Source organism: Myotis nattereri (assembly GCF_964212035.1).
Source record: "Myotis nattereri genome assembly, chromosome: 14".
Taxonomy (NCBI): Eukaryota; Metazoa; Chordata; class Mammalia; order Chiroptera; family Vespertilionidae; genus Myotis; species Myotis nattereri.
Window position 1 is genome coordinate 38,488,916 of NC_138089.1, and position 25,123 is coordinate 38,514,038.

At 41.5% G+C, this 25,123-nt stretch overlaps 1 protein-coding gene across 2 annotated transcripts in view; it reads left to right on the plus strand.

Moving 5' to 3' along the window:
- Positions 1–24,692, plus strand: part of OXNAD1 (oxidoreductase NAD binding domain containing 1) — a 33,329-nt gene extending 8,637 nt beyond the window's left edge. For both annotated transcript variants that reach the window (XM_081106401.1, XM_081106402.1), the window contains 7 exons: positions 1,010–1,136; positions 1,434–1,497; positions 10,025–10,131; positions 15,833–15,974; positions 22,097–22,339; positions 23,352–23,460; positions 24,132–24,692. In XM_081106401.1, coding sequence (XP_080962527.1) covers positions 1,018–1,136; positions 1,434–1,497; positions 10,025–10,131; positions 15,833–15,974; positions 22,097–22,339; positions 23,352–23,460; positions 24,132–24,286 — 939 coding nt within the window. In that variant the 5' untranslated portion in view covers positions 1,010–1,017 and the 3' untranslated portion in view covers positions 24,287–24,692. The remainder of the gene's footprint in view (positions 1–1,009; positions 1,137–1,433; positions 1,498–10,024; positions 10,132–15,832; positions 15,975–22,096; positions 22,340–23,351; positions 23,461–24,131) is intronic.
- The last annotated feature ends 431 nt before the right edge of the window (positions 24,693–25,123 follow it).

The following is a 25,123-nucleotide window of genomic DNA, read 5'->3' on the forward strand; positions in this document are numbered from 1 at the left end:
ATTTTTTTATTAAGATAATTTTTTACAATAGTTTTAGGTTCAAAACAAAATTGGGGGGAAGTACAGAGATTTCCCATATACCCGTTGTCCCTACAAGAGCATAGCCTCCCCCATTATCAACAGTCCCCCATTATTAACATCTCTCGCTAAAGTGGTATTGTAGTTCCAGTTGGTGAACCCACATTGACACATCATTATCACTCAGAGTCCATAGTTTACATTATGGGTCACTCTTGGTGTTGTATGTTCTATGGATTTGGACAAATGTATAATATATGTAATGATATATATTCAGCATTATGGTATACAGAGTGTTTTTACTGCCCTAAAAGTCCTCCGTGGTTTGATGGAATTTTTACAAAATGAGGACACCCATGCAATCATCATTCAGATTAAGAGAAGACATTATCACTACTACTTCCCCAAGGGTAACTGCTAACTTGATCTCTAGCTTCATGGATTAATTTTGTCTCTTTCTGTACTTTATATTACTGGACCCACAGACTGTGTGCTCTTTTGAGTGGCTGCTTTCATTCTTTTCATTCACTTTGATGTTTGTAATATTCATCTGTTACCTCATGTAGTTGCAGTTTGTTTATTCTCAGTGCTGTGGACCTCAGTTTGTTTCTCCCTGCACTTTATCTAAACAAGAAACATTAAAGGCTTAGTGGTGCTCTTTGATTGGACACAACTATCAGGCAGTTAGCAAATCTGCTCCCCTGTAATGGTGTAAGATTAGCCATGTGAACTTGGTCAGAGATTTGGAAACTAATAGGGAACATGAATATTTGGTGGCACCAATAATTGCATTCGTATGTATTGTGGAGATCAGTTGAATCAACTCTGAATAATGGCAGAAATTTTGTCAGGGTGAACGAGGCCCTTAATTGTTTTGCCATTAGATCAGCTCATAACAGCACCAACAAAAATGTAAACTCTTCTTCATTGGCCCCTAAAGACTCCCCACTTTTTCTTAACATTTTTAATTTTCAGTGTTCTGTTTGCGCAGGAAGCACCATGGCCCGTGCTGCTGTCTTCGTTCCTGGGTTGTTGCGAGGCTCTGTTGGAGCCATCTGCTCCCAGGCTGCTTTGTTGAAATCGACACGTGGCTCTTTGCGCCACCTTACGCTAACCAGGTGAGTTACCGACCTTCAGTGTCATTTGAGGTTGATTTTCAGAGACCTGACGTGCGGATGGTCATGGGAGGCATATCAAACTCCTGAAGCCATGACATAATAGACTGCTTAAATGTGCATGGCATCAGTAAATCGTTAAACTTTAGTTAGATGTACAAATTTTTATAGACCATTTTCTAGGACCCAGAATGTTATATTGTATTTTGGATAGTCATGATATTACAGGGCAAACGAATTTAATTCTTTCTTATGAGGATAATACTTAGCTTACTAACCCAATTTGACTCTCTGTTACAGCATAATGAAATCCAAAAGGAAAACTGATCACTTGGAGAGAACTGCAAATGCCCTTCGACAGGAGGTTGGTATCTTTGGGCTGTAGCAGGCTTTCCTAGGCAGGATGGTTTGCACACAGTTAAGACTGGTTTATGGAGAAGGTACTAGATAAGCTCTATCCCTTCGAAGGATAGTCAGGGAAAGTTGGTAATTTTTCTGTTTAGAACTTTTCTGAACAGGCCATGGGACAACTGATTTGAAAAAATGATAGTGAAATACTCAAATTTTTCCCTTTAAACTTGGGATGAACAGATTAATTTTTTGATGAAGGAAATATAGCAGCAACTAGGGAACTATCCTCACAAGTATGATGCATAGGTTTATATTTTAGGGCTAGAACTTCTTTTAGAGCCCACATCTTATGAATAGCTTACCTTTCCTTTTTCTTTCTTATTTGTTTGACACCATATCTCAAAGTCCTTGTTCTTATCCCTACTTTAGAACAACTTATTTCATCAAGGGAGAACACACTAACATCTGAGAAAGGAAGGTGGACGAGCTCTTATTACATGGGCTGACCTTTCCCTACCAAATTCAAACTAGAGAAAGCTAATCCACCACCTGAAGGGGTCAGGGCTGGGAAATAAGGATCCTCACCCTTTACCTCAGTGAGTAACCACATTTTCTTTTAAAAACTTAAATTGGATATATGATTTGCTTTTTGAGTGATTCTTTATTTGGATATATTTAGCTTAGTGTTCTAAGTTAAAAATATTTAATATAAGGAAGGATTTATACACTTTCATAAGCAAGGTCAGAAATTGTATTGTTGCAGTAGTTGAAATTTTAGAAGACATAGTTGGGTGCTCTTTGATGTAATAGAATATTGTTTAGGCTCCACTTTTCAGGCTAGTTTTCTTTTCAGAAAATTGCTTTGGGACTGAGGGCGGTATGCTTGTGAATTCAATGTTTTCCTGAGAAGCGTATGTAAAATTAGTGCAGCATAATAGATATGGATGTGTGGGACAATACACTTTTCCCACTGATGATAAATCTGAAAATACCTTTTCTAGGTTTATCCAACACAAAAAAAATGCTGATTCTGTAAATGTGAGATTTGTTAGAATTTCTTTTTTAAAAAGCGAAACCTTGCCAGTTTTGAAGAAGAAAAAGTGGGTTAACAGTCTTGGGCTATGCTCTTTTCTGTTATATTTTGAGGCAGGTAGAACTATAGCAGAATTTGGCAGGTTTTCTGTAAAGGGTCAGATAGTCTTCGGCTTCATGCGCCAGTTTTAGCCCCAACTAGAAAACTCTGCCTCTACAGAGTGAAAACAGCCATAAACAACACATAACAAATCGGTGTGGCTGGGATCAAGTACAGTCTTCTTTATCAGAACACCCAGATACGGTGTGTGGGTCATAGTTTGCCAATCTCTGAATTAGGATAGCCGTTTCAGAATTTTACAGGACAAAATTATTGAGACTTTTGGTGAGGGGGTTATTTTGAGCCAAGTTTACGAAGATTAATGTAAACTCTAATCCTGCAATTGAAAAGTTGAGAATTTTAAAGCTGAAAAGTCAGAAAGTATAGGGCTAATTTCAAAACCTTGGCGGAAGAATTTTCCAATTGCAACTCTTTTCCTTCTATTTCTAATTTCCCCTTCTTTCCTAAACAGGATGAGAGCTGGGAGCTGGGAGGAGCTGGATACAGCTAGATGTATAGCCTCAGCAGTATAAGGTCATCAGGGGTGAGCCAGTCTGATCTTGGACTTGTTGAAATGTTGGGCCATAATAGAACTGGCCCACCACATGGTCTCGTCTACCACTCTTTCTTTAATTTGAATTGCAAGTATACTTTACAAAACTCCCCATATGCCATTTGTTCTTCAGTTCAAGTCTGTGAGGTAGCCTAAGGATAGGCTGGCATCTGCATTTTACATAAGAGGAGGCACAGAGCCTAGGAGATAACGAATGGCTTCTCCTAGGGCCAGAGGGAAGCTGCAGCACAAGTCTGTGATTCTTAAGCCAAAGGACCTTGCTGCTCCTCCTGGGTGGGTGAAGAATGGACCACTCACCCACCCAGAAATGTCCTTTCCTTACTAGACTTTGGGTTCCCTATAGAGAACTTATCGAATGAGCATATTATGATGTTGATGCTTCTTTCTTTAGGCTGTAAAGTAACCAGTCTGAGTCACGCTGATGCAGGAAACTGAGCTCTTGAATTGAATGGCATTTGACTGTTTGTGTTGAACTCACAGTTTTTCCTCAAGGATCAAAGAATAAGCAGACTGGGTAGCCTTAGAAATGTCAAAAAGATAAGAGTAGAAATACTGTAATGCAGTAAGGATTGTTCAGGCAAAACTAAGTTTTCACTGGAGGGGTCACTCTGTGCCTAGCTCTGCAGAGAGCTGACCCAATGAGCAAGATATACTCTGTTCATGAATTTGATGGGAGAGTTTGGTAATGAAAGAATTTTGCCTATGCTACTGCTTCTTAACTATGCCCAGAACTTAACTTGTTTATGTCTAAATGTATAGTATTGGTGCATTTCAATAATTTAAGTGACCTAAGAGGCAAGATTTTTTCCCCTCACTCTCTCCCCCAGGGGACCCAGTCAAATTAAGTATTTTATCTTAAATTCAGCAGACATGTGTCAAGTGCCTGCTGTCTGCCCAGCCCTGTTGTAGGTGCAGGGGACTCAGCAGTGCATGAGGCAGGTAAAGCCCCTGTTGTATATGGAGCTTCATCCTGGTGCAGATAAACCAGAGAATGTCAGGTGTCATACACTATTGTCGGAGTACTTACTCTTGAACCCTGCTCACCTTGCTCGCTGCGCCCATTGTCAGAGTAAGTTTCTCCTTGATCCTGTTCATGACGCCAGTTGTCAGGAGCACTTGCTCCTGAGTCTGCACAATCTCCTGAACCAGTTGTTGGGAGTACTTACTCCTTTATCCAGCCCAACTATGCCACCTGTTGGGTCTGAGCCCCTCTGCCAGAGGCTGGATCTTCATGGATGCTGCGTATTGGACAGAGAAGATAGGAGAAGTCATAGGCATATAAGAGAGTCTTTATTGCAGAGCAAGTAGCCATTGCTAACAAGGAGCCATCACATAAGCAGTCCTTCAAAGTAGCCTTACAATGTAGCTGCACACAGCAGCTCTTGTTAATACAGGAGCCATACTGAGCATCCATGCACTGGCTGGTCAGCAGCACATCTTTATACCAACTTAGACAAAAGAGGCTTCTTGCCAAATAGTGACATCAATACTTGGGCTACAGAAAGGCATGCCTGCGCATTGTGTACAGTAATCGCTGTGACCTTGCTTTTGCACCTGCATATGGCAAATTGGCCTTGAGCATCCGGCATACTCTGGACAGGGCCCCCACACTCAAATTAGCCTTGAACATCCAGCGGTCTCTGATCAGGGTTCCCACAGCTATGAAGGAAGGGAACCAGGCTAATGGCTGGAGTCAGGGTGCTATTTTAAATGGTACTATTTGAGCCGAGACTTGAATACAGAAAGGAGCCAGACAGGTGCACAGCATTACTGGCAGAGGGACTGGCAGGAGCCAAGCTTTGAGGCAGGGACTTGCTTGGCCTATTCAGAGGAAGGTGGTAGGAGGAGGGGTAGGCAGGGCCCAGGTTGTATTAACAGCTGTGGGCTTGGATAAGGAGTTGGGATTTTGTTCTAAGGGTGAGGGAGGGTTTTAAGCAAGGAAATGACAGGTGATTTACATTTTAATGGGTCACGTTTTTCTTGGTGGAGCACTGGGTTTTTGCTGTGCTTTGACACCAGGTTGGAGGCTACTGACAGAGTCTCTGGAAAGATGATGTGGCTTAGAGTAGCCTGGTAGTGATGGGGTCAGAGAGCAGTGGGTGGATCTGGGACAGAGGCAAGGCTAATGGGATTTGCAAATTGAGATGGGGGTGCAGTTAGTGAGAGGAGAGGAAACCAAGCGATTTCTGGCTTTGGGATTTGAACTCTGGATAGATGATGATGGTGCCATGTATTTGCTGACACGGAGAAGACCAAGCGTGGCGGAGAGGAAGTAAAGAGCTCAACTTGGGATAACCTGGGGTGGGAGGGTGGTAAGTGGATGGAGTTACAGATGAAACAAGATTGGCCATGAGTTTTGTCAACTCATACCATGTTGACTTTGGAGCATGGGTTCATGAAAGTTCCTTATACTGTTTTTACTGGTTTTGTATATGTTTGAAATTTTGCATAATAATAAAAAGGAAGAAGCTTTGGGAGATAAAAGGGTTCTGTGTTGGATGTGTTGTTTGAAATGGAAATTCAAATCAGCAGTTGGGTGGATGAGTTTGGAGTTCACTGCTGGAAATAAAAAGTTTAAGCTGCATAGAGAGTAAGGGAAGAGGGCCCAGGCCTCAGCCCTGGGGTGTGTCAGCATTTAGAGGTCAGGCAGGAGAAGAAGGGCCAGAAGGGGAGAGAAAGAGGAGCAGGTGGGTTTCAATAATCTAAGTGACCTAAGGGAAGTCTGCAGGGTGTTGGTAAAGCCAGGAGAAAAGTTTCCAGGAGGGAGGGGCGCCTGTGCTGGATTCTGCGGAGATCATCATTGGGTTTAGCGAAATGGATAGTGGGTGACCAGAATGACTGGTGTTAGTCCACTGCTGAGAGTGAAAGCTTGACTGTCTTGTGTTGGAGAGAGAATAGGAGATGAGAAGGTGGAGCCAGAATCACTTTTATGTGAATGTGAGCAAAGAAATGGGGTGATAGCTGGATTAAGGGAGAGGCTTGTTTTGTCTGTTGTGTTTTGAGAAGCACCGAAGCACAGAGGTCAAGTGCCTGGATTCCAGTATCTGCTTTGCCACTTACTAGCTGTGAGACCTCACGTTTTTTCATATGTAAAACGGGGATAGTACTAACCCTTGTCTTCTACAGTTTCTGTGACGGTTGAATGAACTAATGTGTGTAGAGTGTGTGGCACATGGTAATCTCTGATTAAAGGTGTTTGCTCCTAATGTTATTATTACAGATGGAAGGTCTGAGTGCTTGCATGTGTTCTCGTGGAGATGGGGGGAAAGGGGTGATGAATGAGAGAGGATACTTGCTCCACTGAAGGCTTGAGAAGGCAGAGAGATCAGCCAGGTGGATAGGTTAGCCTTTGGTAGGAACAAGGAGAATTCATTTGCCAGGATGTAGTATTGACAGGCATAAACCACTTGAGAAGTTGTACAGTTGGCAGAATTTTGTGCTCTTTCCTTGTCAGTAAATCTCTTCAGTAAAACCAGTATCTTTTCATCAGGTTCTATTCATCAGAGTGGTATTCTGCCTCAGTTGAACTGATGGCTCTGGGCCTTGGTGTCCTCATGTGTAAAATGACATAGTATTTTTTGATGACTAAGTTTTTTTTCAACTCTGAAATTCTCTGTGCCCTCTTTTGTTTCAGGTCATCACTAATCTTGGCTTTGTCTAATTTTTAAGCCAACAAAAGAATGAATGGGAATGAACAGCGGAAGCCATTTAGGTTTCCCAAAGAAAGACCTATTTCCTGTACAGAGACTGTTGTAGCAGCAGTAACATCAAGATATCCTATATAAAACCAGCTTTTTAAAATCAGTATGATGGAATTTCCTTTTAGATGCTGACTTCGTCAAAGCCTTAAAAATGCGTGCTAGTAAAAGTTGGCAAATGTATTGTTATTTTATTGAACAGTAGAAGAGTCTAAATGTTATTTTATGGAAAACTTAATTTCCTGCCATGTGTTTTAACTTAGGGCATGGCTAGTTGAGGTTTCAGTTGCGAAATCTTTTGATCCGTTAAGTATGAGAACAAGTACAAATGTTAAAACATAAAGTTTTTGCCATCATGTTTTACTTATTCAATCAAAGTAAAGAAAAAAATGGCACACAACAAGGGCCATGATTACAGATCTTAATCATGTGAAACTAGCTTCAGAATAAAATAAAGATGCGGTCTTCAAAAAAGATTTTGCTAATGTTTTTAATCCACTTTGCTAGAAATCTTTATGTAGTGTACAGTATTTGTATTAACGAAATAAAATAGTATTAAAAATCATGAATTGTACAAGATATTGTGTGTGACCACTTCTACAGTTGTGCCCAGATTATGAGGACTAATGGCAACAGATATATTAGTGTGTGAGTTATTACCAGTAGGCATAAAGCACCTAATAACATTGTTGGTCATAGGGACTAACCAAATGAAAATAGGACTTTTTCAATAGAAATTTAGCTTCTTTCCCTTCTTCATTGAATTTTGTATTTGGACATTGGCAAATGATTGGTGATTTCATTTCACATAGATGAGCATGTGATTGTGAAGCATGCTCACATGTTTCAGTTGGAATTCTGTGTTCCTCTTCCTCTTCCAGCCAGCGATTATGAATGTTGGCTTTTCTGCCACCAGGTGACCCTTTGGGATGTGTTTAAAGCTTACACATATCTAGCTCTGTTCATGAGTCTGACAGATACCAGTTAAGTGGTTATAAATGAAATAATCTAGCTCTTAGCTTTGTTTCTAAAGATTATCATATTGAAGGAAAGTAATGTTTACAAAATAAACATTTCTGGAAACCTAAGAAAAATGAGAGTAATCTATATATATAAAAGGCTAAGTGTCTGACCGGTTGCTATGATGCGTACTGACCACTAGGGGGCAGACACTCAGTGCAGGAGCTGCTGAGCTGCAGTGACTTGGCAGCGGCAGTTCTCAGGTGACACCCCCCAAAACCAGAGAGGAGGGAGCCTGATTCCTTGTGGGGCCTCACGATTCCACCTTTGGCAGTGGGTTATGTTGTTGCTGGGGCACTGTTGGCCCAAATCTGGTTTACTGTACACTTGTGTTTGTGTTCCACACCCAGTACGACAGCAACTTTGCAGAGTGTCCTCTCGCACTCTGGGACCCCTTGGGGGATGTCGGAGAGCCAGTTTCGGCCTGATCCCCGCAGGCCAGGCCGAGGGACCCCACCTGCTGGAGGGACGACCACTCCCCCTCCCCTGCTCACTCCACACCAGGGAGGGACTGCGGGGGGGTGTTGGCTCCAGGGCGTGTCCGGCCCATCTTGCCCAGTCCCGCCCCATTGGCCACCTTCTAATTAATTTCCTTTCAATGTACACGAATCCGTGCACTGGGTCACTAGTAATGTAATAAAGGAGAACCCTCTGATGATTCTTATTGTCTTTGTAGTAAGATATTTAAAATTGACTGTGTGGCAAACATAAGATTCCTGCTCTGCTGAGGAGACCTGCCTTCTCTGACTTCTATAGTTTTGAATATGAATCTAGATTTTCTGTGGTGTTTTTCCCCCCACCTAACATTTTTTTTTAAGCAACGAGGACTCCCAAACTTCTAACATTTGTTCTAGAAACCAATTTTAAGTGACTTTAAGTTAGAGTTTCCATTTATTCTGCAAATATTTACTGAGTCTTACTGTGTGTTAGTCCTGGGAAGTTAGTATAGATATAAATTCTACCCAGTATCTGATCTCAGAAGGCATGTGGTCTGTGTGAAAGACTTGTTCTTGAGTATTTATAATTACATCAGTCTGGGCTAACTATGATAATAAAGGCGGATCATTTTATGGGTAGAGTTGAGAGGATGGAGAGAAGAGGAAGGCCTCCAGCAGAGGTCTGGAAGGTGGAGTATGTGGTTGATAGACAGGACTGAGAGTGTGTGCCACATGCCAAATGACTAGGCAGCATTGGGGAGGTAGACAAGTGTCAGGTGCCTTTGAGGACCAGCATGCTGTCCAGTTTGGCTGGTAAACCAGTAGCACAGGGATCCAAGAGGAGCTTAAGCTGGTATGAGTTACAAAGGCCTTTAGCATTCTTCTGTATTTGTAGTGGAGTGTTAGAGAGCCCTTGAAGGTTTTTGAGCTGGAAAGTAACTCAGTGAGGTCAGAACACTAGGAGTATTCATCTGTTTTGTAGTTACTTTTAATTTCTGCAATTTGTCATGGACTTCTTGTCGGTTCAGAACAAACACAGGTTCAGAGCTAACATAGTTCCACTTTGCATAGGTTGTACTCACAGAGAATTTAGACGCCAGGCTTACAGCAGGTCTTCATTCCCTAAGCAATTCTCAGGTTGCCCAGCCTGGTGCATGGCACATACACGCTTGCTTATTAAACAGTCCCTTCAAGAGATGGTTTTTGTATGTAGAATAAAATTCAATTAGTATTTAAAAAATGTTTTTATTGCTTATTTAAAGGGAGATGAAGGGAGAGGGATAGAGAGAGAGAGAAACATCAATGAGAGAGGAACATCATCGATCCCTGCCTCCTGCACGCACCGCACCCTACTGGGGATCGAGCCCACGACCCTGGGCATGTGCCCTGACTGGGAATGGAACCAGCGACCTCTTAATTCCTGCGTCAGTGCTCAATAGCTGAGGCACACTGGCAGGGCTCAATTAGTATTTTAACAAGTCTCTCAGAAAGAAGGTAATTAAAATTTGTCCACCAGGTGGTAGGCAGCATTTTAAAGCAAAGCATGCTTTACGTTGTTTTGCAATTTTAAGAAACCACATCTTCGTAGGTTTTGAAAAAACCCGAGTTACCAGAAAGCCACAGTTTGTTCCTTGCACTGTGTACACACTAACCTCAGCCAGTTCATCTTTTGACTCAAGGTCGTGACGGCAGCTAAGGTGTGTGGAACAGCCAATGAGTCGCCCTCTGTGAAGAGGCTCCGCCTGCTTGTTGCTGATCAAGACTTTTCCTTTAAAGCCGGCCAGTGGTGAGTGGCTTTTCTGTTTTCTAGGGGTTGTATGTGCTCAGGAAGATGCCACCAGATAGAAGGGCTTGTTTTTGTTTCTGGAAAGGACGTCTGTGGCCCGCTGTTTCTCCTGAGGGGTAGGAATCTAGACCACCTCCATTGAGGGTGAGCCCTCCTTGACACGGAGAACCAGTTTCTTTCCTAGCCTCAGAGCTTGCCTCGGCCTTGAGCCCAGACCCTCTCAGTCATACATGAAAACTGCTGCCTTGAGTTTTTCTTATTGAAACAAAGCAGCTAGTTCTGGTCCATGAACCTGGCAACTGATAATTCTGTCTGTAAGATGGTTGCTAGTAAAATGCACTGAAGTAATCTAACCTTGAGTTACGTGCTGCTGGGGATTGATGTTTTCAAAAATTAGTGTTCCTTACGTCAAATTCAGAGGAAACAGCAGTCTGGAAAGAAGAATAACCGGTATGTCACATTGCCGACCACCCTCTCAACCAAGTTCCTGCATCACTCCTATCTCGTCTGGGTTGAGTTTATTATCAGGCTGAGTTTATTATCAGGAGCCCCAGGCAGGCCTAGCGCACACCACACTCATGAGCCGGCCCGTTGGGCTCTGAGGACTAGTCAGTATGCTGACAGGGTAACAGCCCAGCTGTCCCGTCTCATCCCACTCCCTGCGAATGGCCTCACAGAGCTGCAATTCACGTAGAATTGTAAATAAAGCAACTTGTATTTCCTTAGGAAAGGTGTGTTTGGGTGTATGTTTCCTTTATTTAAATAAAGCATTCACTTCTAAATGAATTTCTGGCATGTCAGTGTGGTCGCATTTCTTAGGAGTCACTTGACTAATTTTGGCAGTCCATCTGGAAATGTGGTTTTGTTAGAAGGAGGATGTGTGATAATAGCAAGTGTGATAATAGCAAGAGTTAGCAGTCTTGTGTTAATAGTTTGCCTTTGAATTTAGAACTAGAAAACAAGATGCTGATTGCAATAATTTGCGTTTGTGAAGCAATTTACTGCAATCTTTGCACATGTTCAGTGATACATATTAAATGCATTTGGGCTGTTTTAGGGGGGAGGTGGGCAACATTTTTACCCTTCAAAACTATTTAGCAGTTATTACATTGGAAAATGGAAACTTTAATTGTAACGATCTGTCTTTCCACATTTCCCTTCTGGGGAAGTATTTGTGTCCTGTGCACAGCATTGTCTCTTTGCCTTCAGCTCTGAATTGTGCCAAGACTCTCCCTAGTCCCCGATTAGAAAAATCCCATGCGTTGGTTTATAACGCTGCTACCATGGTGTGCCTGCAAGTGTATTAGCACTTGCAAACTGTGGTTACCTGATGAGGAAAATGTATGTCATCATTCTCCAGTGACATATATAGAAGTAGGTTCCATTGTGATCTCAAGATAAAATTATTGAGGGTGTTATATATCCCCTATCAGTGAATGGATTTAGTCAGGTTGCTGATGTTAGGACTGATTTTAGTATGTGGCTGATAGATTCTGGCTTTGGGGGTCATCTCTGGCTGGTTAGCCATGACCCTTTCCCTGCCAGGTCTCTCTCAGCACTTATTCCTGGCACCTGGATCCTCCTCTTTTAAAAGATTGCTCTCTTAGCACTAACAGATGGCATGGCTGTAGGGACTGTGAATTCCTTTGACTTCATGGGGACAGCATAGCCATTTGCAGATTTTGTCATAGCTCATTTAATTGCATTTATTTGTTAACTTTCCTATCATTAGGGGTTTATTGAGGGCAGGAACCAAGACATCCTTGCATCTTGACATCCACCGTGAACCACAGCACCTGTACGTGGTAGGCAGGTTCCGTCTGCAGTGTTTGCGCAAGGAAGGGTGAGGGGTTCTGAGGACCGTTGCTGAGGACAGTTTGGGATCTCAGGAAAGCACTCATTTAGCCGTGGTTTGCATGCTTGGTGTGTGCCGGGCACTGGGGCTGCAGCTGGCCAGGACAGTTGGATGTAGATATGTGTGGTTCGCTACGGAATCGGGCCCTTTCTCTCAGTTCTTCATATACTCACACATCTGGAGGTGCGGTAGGTGGAGGTGCAGTAGGTGGAGGTGCAGTAGGTGCCTCATCTCAGCTCCAAGAATGCTAATCATACAAAGGGATTACTGTGTGTATGTGTTTCAGACACTTTCTTGGACAGATGTTTTATTAAATATGTATTGTACATATTTTCTTAAATCCATTCAGGTGAGGTTTTTATGTCATTTGAATTCTTCTGTAGCATTTAATGGAGTCCTTCTTTCTAAAGGTGTCTGTCTTTCCAGAGTTTCTAGAGAAGAGGGATTTCCTTTCACTCACCTGAGAATGGTCTTTAGCAACACCAAGCAGCAGAGGGCGCTATAATTCAGGCGATGAAGCCGCAAAAGTAGCTCTTTGATGTATTTATTATTTTAAACATGGACGCTGTGGAGGTGCTATATACCTTCTCTGAGAAAGCATATAGCATCTGTGTTAATAAGTGTGAACTATAGTTTTTAAAAATTGCATCTTGTCTGAAATGAAAGGGAAATTAAGGTATTCATGGGAAATAGTCAATTAAATATAGGCAAAAGTAGGCTAGGGACCTTTTCTGGAGTACTTCCAGTCCAGAACCGGTTTTTAAAGACTGTAAAAAATGACCGGATATTTAAGGTCATAGAGCAAAAGAGAACATCTTTTAAGGTCATAGATCAAATCACTAGAGAACATTGTGTGCTTTTTGTGTACGTCTACTGGTAGGAAAACAGCTGGGGAAAATGATACTATTGCTCTGTGATGGCTGAGAAACATCAAGATTGGATGTTTACGTTTCCTAGACATGGAGATGAGAATCTTTTGTGGTCCCAGATTCCAATAAATTTTTCTTTTCTTGGTATGTGACTAGGCCTGTTGCATTTCTTAGACCCCACCCAAAAAGGGTTCCTATGGCATAGAATTCCTGAAGGCTGGAAACTTCCAGGAGTCCTAGCCTATAGGAGTGTGGTCAGAAGAAAATATTTCAAACATGAGACTTCCACAGCTTAGAAGGCCATATCAACCTGTTCAGTTTGTCAAATACCAGTGAAAGAATTTCCGTTGCTTTTTTTTCCACCTTTTAAAATTGTTTGAGATACACTTTACGAATCATAAAATTTATCCATTTAAAGTATAAAATCTAGCCACTTAAAATGGTTTTTAATATATTCACAGAATTGTAAAACCATTGGCACAATCAAATTAGAACATTCTCATCACCCCCAAAAGAAACCCTATGCCAGTTATCCTTGACTCCCATCCTCCTTAGACAACTATCTATTTTGTGTATATATGTGTTTGCCTATTCTGGATATTTCATACCAATAGAATTATGCAGTATGTGGTTTTTTCTATGATTGGCTTCTTTCACTTACATATAATTTCCAGTGTTCATCTATGTTGTAGCATGTATCATTACTTCATTCCATTGTATGGTTATAATTTATTTTGTTTATATACTCATCAGTTGGTGAACATTTAGATTGTTTTCACTTTTAGGCTATTATTGATAATGCTACTATGAATATTCATGTGCATGTTTTGAGTGGACATATGTTTTCATTTCTCTTGGATATATACCTAGGAGTGGAATTGTTGATAGTATGATAATTCAAACATTTTCAGGCATTGCCAAACTGTTTTCCAAAGTGGCTGTGCCATTTTGCAGTCCTACCAATTTCTCTAGATCCTCAGTAATGTACAAGGCTTCTAATTTCCTCACTAACACTTGCTGTTGTCTGTCTGATTCGCCATCCATCCCAGTGAGTGTGAAGTGTTAGTTCATTGTAATTTTGATTTGCATTTCCCTAATAACTTAAAATGTTCATGTGTTTATTAGTCATTTTATATATCTTCTTTGGAGAAATGTTCATACAAATCCTTTGCCCATTTTTTTTGTCTTTTTTTTATTGCGTTATAAGAATTATCTACATATTCTGTATACAGATCCCTTATCAGATGTATGATTTGAAAATATCTTTTCCTATTCTGTCAGTTGTCTTTTAATTTTCTTGTTGGGATCATTTATAGCACAATGTTTTTAATTTTGATGCAGTCTAGTTTATTTTTTTCTTTGACCTTTGTATTTTGGTGTCCAGGTAACTGTTGCCATGAAGAGTTACTCCTGTGTAAGTCTTAAGAGTTTATAATTTTAGCTCTTACATTTAAGTCTGTGAGCCATTTTGAGTTAACTTTTGTATATGGTGTGAAGTCGGGATCAAACGTTGTTCTTTTTATAAATGGATATTCACTTGTCCCAGCACCATTTATTGAAAGGCTATTCTTTTGCCTTCGAATTGTGTTGGTACCCTTGTTGAAAATTAACTGACCATAAACTTAAGCATTTATTTCTGGACTCTCAGTCCTTTTTCATTGATCTATAAGCCTGTTCTTATGCCAGTATCACAGTGTCTTCATTAATGTAGCTTTAATAGTAAGTTTTGATGATTCTGGGTTCCTTGAATTTCCATATTAATTTTATGATCAACTTATCAGTTTCTTCAAAGAAACCAGCTGGGTTTTGATAGATAATGCATTGAATCTAGAGATCAATTCGGGGAATATTGCTATCTTAACATATAAAGTCTCAATCCATGAACATGAGATGTCTTCCCATTTATGTAGATCTTTGATTTTTTTTCAACAAGGTTTGGTGGTTTTCATTATACAAGTCTTGTGCTGCTATTGTTAAATTTATGCCTAATTATTTTATTCTTTTTTATTCTATTACAAATATAATTATTTTTCTTAAACTCACATTTAGATTGTTCATTGCTGGTTTATAGAAATACAATTGATTTTGTTATTGATTTTGTATCCTGCAACCTTATTTGACCTGTTACTTAGTTTTATTATCGTCATAGTAAATTCTTAGGACTTTCTATATACAACATCATGTCATTTGCAACTTCTTTCTCTCCTGTCTGGATGCTTTTTATTTCATTTTCTTGCTTAATTGCCTTGGCTAGAACCTCTAGTACAATGTGGAATAGAAGTGATGGGAGCAGACATCCATGTCTTATTTCCGTTCTTGGGGATGCGGCGGGGACAGACTTTCAGCCTTTTACCATCAAATATGGTGTTAGCTATGGATATTTTGTAGCTGCCTTTTATCAAGCTAAGTAAGTTCCCATTTATTCCTAGTTTGTTGAGTATTTTTATTATCTAAGGATGTTGAATTTTTTCAAATGCCTTTTCTGCATCTGTTGAGACTCTCCTTTATTAAATGGTGTATTTCATTGGTTGATTTTCAGATGTAAACCAACCTTATATTCCTGGGATTTTTGTATTTGTATTCACAAGGAATATTGATCTATAGTTTCCCTCCCTGTGATACTTTTCTCTGGTTTTGGTATCACGGTAATAGAATGAGTTGGGAAGTGGTCTTTTCTTATTTTTTGGAAGAGTTTGTGAAAGATTAGTATTAATTATTCTTTAAATGCTTGGTAGAATTCATGAGTGATAACACCAGAACCTACCCTTTTCTTGTGTAAAGTTTTAAAATTAGTCATTCAATTAGTTTGTTATGGGTCTATTCAGATTTTCTGTTTATTTTTTAGTCTAATTTGGTAGTTTGTCTTTTTGTTTCTTGTTTTTTCCTAGTCTAGCTAACAGTTTGTCAGTTTTATTTACCTTGCTCCCCACTTTTAAAATTGCTTCAACAGTAATAATTTATTTTCCTTTCCTTGTAGGATTGATTTCTTTATCCCAGGAGTCTCTGTGGTTGGTGGGTTCTCAATATGCTCCAGCCCCCGGCTGCTAGAACAGGAGAGAGTAATAGAATTGGCAGTGAAATATACGAACCACCCTCCTGCTGTCTGGATTCACAAACAGGTGAGCAGATCTCTGTTTAAGCCTGCAGATTAGGGCATCTCTGCCTCCCACAGTTTGTGTTCAGCTCACTTAATCTAAGAAACTAGACTTGTGTGAGGAGGGTACATGCTCACAAAGAGCTCCTTTGCATCCTGAATTCAGGCTCCAAAAGTCCAAAGGAGCAGAGCCTTTTTGGTGCTTTAAATATGACTCGAGGATACTTTGGGATCTGGAAATATCTTCTGAGACACCAAACAGTGTTTAGTTGAATACTACCATAGGAGTAAAGCATTTTGCTTTACATGTAAGGTTGTGAAAATTGGCTCTTTGTATGTCTTGTAAATTTTAAATCTACACATCACATTATTTTGTCCTAATAATCCTAAATAAAAGGGAATTAAACTACCATTCTGTCATCATTTGGAGGGAACATGTCCCTTATCACATACTGCTCAGGCCAGAGCTGAGCATGCTAAATCTGTGGGGTCAGTTCCTCTCCATGGCAGGCTCTAGAGGGCTCGTCACATGGGGCTCTGAGAGGGAATCCATGTTGGCTGCTAATAACTCGTGCTTCCTCACGGGACTCAAACACAGCCTACATAAGCAGCATGTTCATTCCCTGCTAGAAATCTGATAACAAGAAGGGGCTCAAGCAGGTCAGTTATTAGTCGTCTTAGGTTTTGAACCTTGTGTTTTTTTTTCACTGCCATCACCTTCACTTCTCAAGTGTGCCGACTTTATTTACCAACAACCCATCCCATCCCAGGCATTCTCTTAATCCCCTTTACCAAAAAGGTGTACCAGTACAGATATTGTATATATTTTTAAAATTTATATCAAGGGGCAAAGGAACTTGAATAAAACAGTTTTGAAAAAGACAACTAACATGGGAGGAATCATTACTCAAATTTAAGATTAAATAAAGCTACAGTAATCAAAACAGTGTGGTATTGGTATAGGGATAGACACACAGCTCAATGGAACAGAGTAAAAAGTTCAGAAATAGAGTCATATACATATGGCCACTTAGTTTTTTTTCATTGATTTTTATTTTTAGAGAGAGTGGAAGGGAGGGGGCAGAGAGAGAGAGAGAGAGAGAGAGAGAGAGAGAGAGAGAGAAACATCAATGTAAGAGACACATCAGTTGGTTGCCTCCCACATGTGCCCCCATCAGGACTGAAAATCGAACCTGCAACCCAGGTACATACCCTTGATTGGGAATGAAACACACAACTTGTTGGTGAATGGCCTGACACTCTAACCACTGAGCAAATTGTCACTTGATTTTTGACAAAGGTGTTAAAGAAATTCAATGGAGAAAGGATAACCTTTTCAACAAATAGTGTTGGAACAGTTGCCTATCCATACCCAAAAAAAGAATCTCTCATACTTTTTATTCAAGATTAAATTAAAATAGGTTATAGATCTAAGTATAAAACATGAAACTATATGTTTTAGAAGAAAGCAGAGGAAATATTCAAAACTTGAGGGCGGGCAAAGATTTCTTAGACATGACACCAAAAAAGCAAGATCTATAAAAGTTTGATAGACTTAATTAAAATTTAAAACTTTTTAATGCAAAAGACACTATTTACAATTTTTTATACAAATAAGCTGAAAACTAGGAGAAAGTGTTTGCATTTTAGATATCCAGCAAAGGACTTGTATCCAGAATTTATAAAGAACTCTCAAAACCAGCCAAAACAACAAGCATAATTTAAGAATGGTCAAAGGATTGAAGAGACACTTTATTAAAAAGGATATAAGGATGGCAAATAAGCAGTGAAAAGATGTTTAACATCTCTAAACATTAATTATTAGGGAAATGGGGAGTAAAACTATAGTAGTGGGATATCTCTTCAGACCTATTAGAATGACTCAAATGGAAAATATTGATAATGCCAAGTGCTGACAAGGTTGTAGAGCAACTGTAACTATTATATTGCTAACAGGAATGCAAAGTTCTATAGCCATTCTGGAAAGCATTTTGGCATTTTTGTGTGAAATTAAATACACACAAAAAGAGGGCCCAGCAATACCAATACTAGAGAGATGAAGGCTCTGTTCATATTAAAGCCTGTACATGAATGTTTATAGCAGTTCTGTTCATAATTGTCACCAACTGGAAACACCCCCAATGACCCACAGTAGGTGAGTGGATGAGCACACTGTGGTGCTGTATTGTTATTCAGCAGGAAAGGCAGGAACTGTTTATCGATGGCACACAGCAACGTGGGTGAATCTCAGAGGCATTGTGGTCAGCGAAAGAAGCCAGTCTCAAAGATTATGTACTGTATAATCCCATTTATGTCACATTCTGGAAAACAAAAATACAATGACGGAAAACAGATCAGCAGTTGCCAAGAGTGAGGGGTGGGGAAAGGGGTGAGCATAAAAGGACAGCCCAAGGGAGTGTTTTGAGCTTGGAACTGTTTTAGATCTTGATTCTGGTGGTAGTTACACAGTTCTGTGTATGTATGAAAATTCACAGAACTGTGCACCCCCAAAATTTCCCTGTAAAATAATTTAAACAATAAAGATTTTTAAATCTGTGGCGGCGTAAAAGTATATGGCCTTCCTGTGGTTTACATGTCCAGTTGTCTGTTCAGAATAACCCCTAGCTGCTTGCCTTAGCATTTCCATCGTAAACGTATCCTGCCACATTTGTCCTCTGTCCTGAGTCCTCCCTTCGGTGTGACCTCAGCTGCATCATTCCTTTTTAGATTCTCTATCCATTATTGTCTCTAGGCGACATCCTGAGTTTCTATAATACGCTGCAGGGATGGGGCCAGCAAGTTGTTCACGTGCCCCACACTCACCGTTAAAATGAGCCCAGCCATCCCGGCTCCTAGTGCCAGGAGCCCCTCCGGTTGTCAGCCTCCCACGTGACCTGACCTGGTCCTGGTCCATAACTCCCCGCTTGGTTTCATGCCTCATTGGCATTTCAATGAAGAAACTTATTCTTAGAGGCTATAGAAAATCTCCAAGTGGCATTGCTTGAATGCACATCCTAATTGTAGTGCTTGTTCCACTCTGCCCAGTGGGAGCTGCAAACGGCCTTTATGAAGTCAGATTTTTCTTGGAACCAGTCTCAGGTGCCTATATCCCTCCTGAGAATTTGTCTTATTAAGCTATTCAAGTGGACAATGGAGGCACGTGAGTGTCTGGGTGGCAGCAGGCTGCTCTGTTGGGACATGGAATAAAGTGCCATAAATGTCTTCCTTTATTTTATCTGTTTTGGCTCAAACTCCTGGCAGGGTAAAGGGTTCTAGACAGCTATTGTGTGTCTGCTCCCGTAGCTGTGGAAGAGTTGTTTGTTTCACAAGTAGAAAATCTATACCCAGATTAGATACATTGCTATGTAATTGAAGGTAATATCCTTCTACTCACTTCCATATTGTGCTGCACAGACTGCGAGTCTTGTGCTCATGCTACCCTGGCAGTTTTTATTGATCAACAAAAGACAAAGATGCCTTTGATTCTTTCCAGATGCTAGCAAATTAGAAGATAGATCTCCTGAAGATTATTTTGTCGCTAAAGAGACAAAGTCTGCTTGAGTATTATCTTTCCCTGGGGCTGGGTTTCTTGGCAACTTTAGGGTTGAAAATACTGTGGTTTCTAAAAACAATAACCTGAAGGCGTTGTTTGTTGTCATTACTAAGCATGCTGAGATGACCACAGGAGAAATCATTTCTTAGTCTCTTTTACTCTTAGAGTCTTAGAGATAAAGAGATAAACAAGGCAAACAAGAGGGGGAAGCTCGGTGCAGAGAGATTAAATCCATTGTCATTGTTAGGCAGAGACTCTTGTATCATAAATTCTGTTTTCAAGACTTGAAAGGAAGGAGTATTTTAAAGCACTTTGGTAGCCAGTCTAGTGACTCTTACATTTTAGTTACTACTTACAGAATGCCCCCTTGCTGCTAATTCCTTTTGTCAAAAATGGAAACCACTTATCGTCCTTATGTAAAACTCTCCTATGTATTTAAAATAGTTCAAGTGGGTTTTCTTTTTCCCTTAGAGAAAGAATTTCCGTTCATTTAGCACTTCTTTACCAAGGGACCTTCTTTGTGAAATTCAAATAATTTCTCATTTTTTCTTAGATTTTCTCTTAAGATTTTTTTCTGTAACTTGTGGAGCCCCAAATTAAATGGATGTCAAAAAGGATTGCCTGTCATGCATGGTGCCAAGGTGTGAGTGCTCAGGGTTTGGTCTTCAAAAAGCATGTGGTACATTATTACTTCTGAGGAGGGAGTTCATTTAGTTGATTTATGTCAGGAGCATGTAATGGAACACACCTATTCTCTCAATACAAATTTCTTAGTTTTAGGTTCTGTTTCTTAGTGACAGGAAAGAAGGAAGCTGGCACCCCCGTGCTTTTTCTCAGCCACAGTGACCCAAGCATCCTCTTCTGCGGAGCTTAATTCCAACAGGGAGTGTCCCCAGTGTGCCATGTAATGCCCCCCACAGCCCTGAGGGTGAGCAGGCCCCCTGCTGGGACCCATTTTCCAGATGCGGCTCAGAGAAGTAAAGGGACTGGCTGGGTTGCATAGGGGCAGTGATTGAGTCTTCTAACTCCTAGGTTACTGCGTTTCCCCCTAAACTAGGTGTTCTCAACCCTGTCATGTCCAATGGCCCCTTTCTAGAACTACCTTGAAATGAAATCCAAAGCTAATGTAGTTAACATAATTTTTTAACATACTTCTCCAAGTGTGATACAAAGGAGAAATAAAGGAAAGTGATTAATAACCAAATACTTTATTTCAGTATGTAAATGCTTGGGCGTATTAGAGCTAAGAGATAGAATGAAGTTGTCAGACAGCTGTCCCTCCATGCAGAATCACATGAATACACTGTCTGCAAGTGCAAGTGTGCAGGTTGTATGTTGACAGGACCGCACACATGTTACCAACTGTGAAGCAGTTTTCCAGAAAAGTGAATGAACATACTTAGTAATGGTCTGCACACAACAAAATACAGTCTACAGAGTGGTTAGATTCTCAAACTCAGACTATGTTAGATCTGTGCGAAAAATAAAAATCTTCTGGTTTTTTTTTTGTAGAACGAGTTAGAGTCTAGTCTCAGGTCATTAGAAACCCGTTTTCACCTACGCATGCATGGCCCACGGGCCATTCAGAAGTCTGGCAGGCAGTCCTGTGCATTGCAGGTAATGGTGTGCTACTAAACCGACATTCTGAGTAAGAAAGTTCTGATTTGTAGCCTTTGCCGATTTCTGTGCTGTAAACACTCCCACAGTGGCTGATCTCAAACTAGCAGTAGGTACTTGCTCACAGAATTCCTGCACATTCTACCCTCGGCTTAGGAGGAGCCAGTGCCAGAACACTGCTAACTGCACAGGACATAGCACCTCTCATCCTGCCCCTAAGTGCCAGTTGTGTTCTCCAAATCATTGTGACAATAAAGAAATGTCACTACAGGTCTCCAAAACACCCTCCTCAGAGCAGTCTCGCCTCTGGAGAACCAGGGCTTTCAGCTCTGAGTCTGGTGTGACTTCACAGAGCAGTAGGTGCTTTATATGCGTGTGTGTGGGTGTTGGGGGGGGGGGGTGGTACTCACTCTATGGTGTGAAGCCTCAGGCTTCCTGTTCGCACTGCTCCAGGGAGAAAGGGACAGTCTGAACAGTACTACAGTGGTGGCCACTGGCCTCAGTCTGTGGAGCAGGCCTGGCTGTGCCCTGCTGGCAACTAGAAGGAAGCCCCCAATGCCCACACTTCTCAGCGCCAGTGAGTCCAGGGCAGCCACAGTCAGTGACACTTGCCCGTACAGCCTCTTGGCTCCATGGCTTTGATCAGAACAGGAGTGCCACTCAGAAAAGGAAACTCATGCTTCAGAGGTGTCCCTGTGCCTCTTTTCACAACTCAGGCCCTCACCTACATGGTTAACAAATGGCGGAGTTATTCAAGCGAATCCAGCTGTGAGTCCGGGCCCCACAGGCAGAGGAGCAAATTGCCTGTGTCATGGGCAAATGGAATCAACTCACGGGGCCCTGGGAAACTTGAGAGCAAGCTGGAAAAATCGTCCTAAATACAGATAGACACGCCGGAGGTAGACACAGTTCCCTAGGGAAGAACGTTTGGTGTTAGACCTGTGCTAAGGCCTCAGGATCTTTCCTTTCCTGCCTAGTGCGCACTTGACTCTGAAGTGGCCGTGAGAGTGGGTGGAGAGTTCTTCTTTGACCCTCAGCCTGCGGATGCCTCTAGGAACCTCGTGTTGATCGCAGGAGGAGTCGGGATTAACCCTCTGCTTTCCATCCTGCGGCACGCGGCCGATCTCCACAGAGAATGGGCAAACCAAGGAAGTGGATATGAGATAGGGACAATAAGACTCTTCTACAGCGCAAAAAACACCAGCGAACTCCTGTTTAAGGTAAGGGGAAATGTACGTTCCATAGCTTGCTGGGAGCAGACGTGTCATGGTACTAATTGTCCACGGAACTTGCCTCTCTCAGTTCTGTTTTCTCTGCAGCAGTTCAAACAAAAGGCCTGACAAATTTTTTTTTTAATTTTTTTTTAATCCTCACCCGAGGATATTTTTCCATTGATTTTTAGAGAGAGGGAAAGACAGAGAGAACTATCTATGTGAGAAAAACACATTGTTTGGTTGCCTCCTGCACGAGTCCTAACCGAGGTACTTGCCCTTGACTGGAATTGAACCCGGGACCCTTCGGTCTGCAGGCCGACACTCTATCCACTGAGTCAGACTGGCTAGGGCGGCCTGACAAATCTTAATCTGACCTTCAAATGAGAATTAGCCAACACATCTCACCAGGACAATTACAACCCCTGGTGTTGAGGAGGCTCCCAGGGGCGTGATGGGATAAGGGCAGGTCCGATGGGCTTGCATTTGGAGGTGGGTGGACAGAAAAGTCACCGTGGACATGGGACTGTAAAGAGTCAGGAGAAGCCCAAGTGGGCTCCTGTGTTACAAGAGGAGGTGAGAAGTGTGTGCTTGGGACCCAGCTGGGTCCATGAAACCCCATCAGCTGCATCTGTGGAAACTAAGTACATTTGATGGAGAAGGCTTTCACCGGATTGCTTTGCAGCTGCAAGGATGAACAAAAGAACAGTAACAGTTAAAAAGACAGAACTGTGGTCAGTGAAACTGCTGCTTAATTGCCCAGGCTTGAGAAAAAGGAAAAAGAATAAACTCCCGGAGAGTTCGTAATATGCTTGTTAGCATATTCAGATTTCAATTAAAGCCAAATAGCCCCAGTACTCTGAGAGCTCTGGCCTGCTCGGCTGCAAACAATATCTCCGTAAGTAGAGAGCAAGAGCACAGACGTGTGCTGCATGGGAGGCGAGGCTCGGCGTCAGTGGTTGTGCACATCTGTTTTGATTTTTTAAAATTGTAGTGTGACCAAATATGTTTGACATTCCAGAAAAATATCCTCGATTTAGTAAATGAATTTCCTGGGAAGATTGCATGCAGTTTGCATGTTACAAAGCAGACTACACCAATCAGTGCAGAACTCAAGCCATACATCACGGGTGAGTCCCCTAAAGATGTTTTGACTGTCTCCCCATAGTAAAGTGGTGGACATGCCAGTTGGTTGAGTGTAGGTGCTTTATTGTTTGGACTTGCTGGCTGGGAATGTCACTACCTGGGGAATAGAGAAGTGATTCATCATGGAAAAATAAGGAGAGATTAAGTTGGATTTATTTATTATATACTGTGTTCCTACGGCCCATATTAAAAATTTATTCTCCACATTTTTTTAGGGGACCTTTGCATCATCACTGTAGTATGCATGCAAAGAATTTATATTCCAGCCTCGGCTGAACCGATGCCATTTGCCATTAATGGTAATTTAAATTACTCGTGGTTTCCCCTGCCTGGAAGGATTTTTCACAAAACAGTTTCTTTGCTGCTAAAGGCACTTTTGAATCTCTCCCAAAGAGCAGTAAGTTCACTGCCCGTGTCTGAGAGCGCATTGCGATTGGCTTCCCACTTTACTTGCCATAAGTTTAGGAAACCGGAGATGTACTTTGCTGGGGCCTGGCCCAGGTGCCAGCAGGAGCCATTGTGTGAATGACTCAAGACTGGGCTCACTAAGCTCCAGTTACTGAAAATAAACACTGTTGCTGCATTGTGGTTAGTCCTTCTCCTTTCAGTACAAACATGTCTGGCTTAATTTGGTGTTTATTCTGTTTCTTGGTAGAAGGAAGAATAACGGAGAAGGAAATAGGAGAGCACATTTCAAGAGAGACTTTGTTCTACATTTGTGGCCCACCTCCAATGACAGACTTTTTCTCCAAGCAACTAGAAAACAGCCATGTTCCCAAAGAACACATCTGTTTTGAGAAGTGGTGGTAGGGAGCAGGCAAAGGTAGAAAGGAGAGGGTTGTGGGATTTACCCGGGACACGATTCGAGGCAGACGAAGTTACCTCCACTCCATCTTTTCTTAAGGCTGTGGGCAGAGTGACCTGCTGGAGCAGAAAAGAAAAAACAGCTGACAAGACTTAAATGATCAACTTTTGGCAAAGACTTCATTGAACTATTTTTTACTGTATTGACTTTCTTTTATTAGTAACTGTTTGATTATCTCATGATGTACCTTGAATTGATTTCCTTTCCCCTGAGGGAAAAAGAAGACATATACTTACATTTAATCATAAGAAAATGAGGTTTTGTGTGTGAAATGTAGGCTATCTTTAAATTATTTGACAGCAGCCTATATATCTTATATTCAATAAACTTATAATTTAAACACATTCTTAACCCTGTTTCTCTGAAAATCCTTTATACTCAATGTCCTAGTTGACCTTCCCATGGCCCGCAGCCCTGCTTCCTCAGACCATCCAAGCCGGGTTTGGAAACAGAATATTGTTAGGGAAACTGCTTTAAGGAATTGAATAGCCAGCAGATTTGCTTAATGTGAATGAATATCCGAAGTGTGTATCCCGACTGATTGTTAGTTTCTTCTCAAATGAAACCCTTTCTGTGTTCAGTGTGCTGGCTGCCCGCCTTGGCGCCGCGTGTAGAGGCGGCTTCTTGCTGGGACAAAGGCCTTGGGGACCGCTGTGTTCCATGTGGAATCTGCCTTCGTTGGCCGGGCTGGCTGGCTATAGTCATGTGCTTAGGATTGATTAGGGGGTAGAGAGCCATTTCCAAATCCCGCTTCTCTGCCTTTTATTTCATCCCTTTGCCAG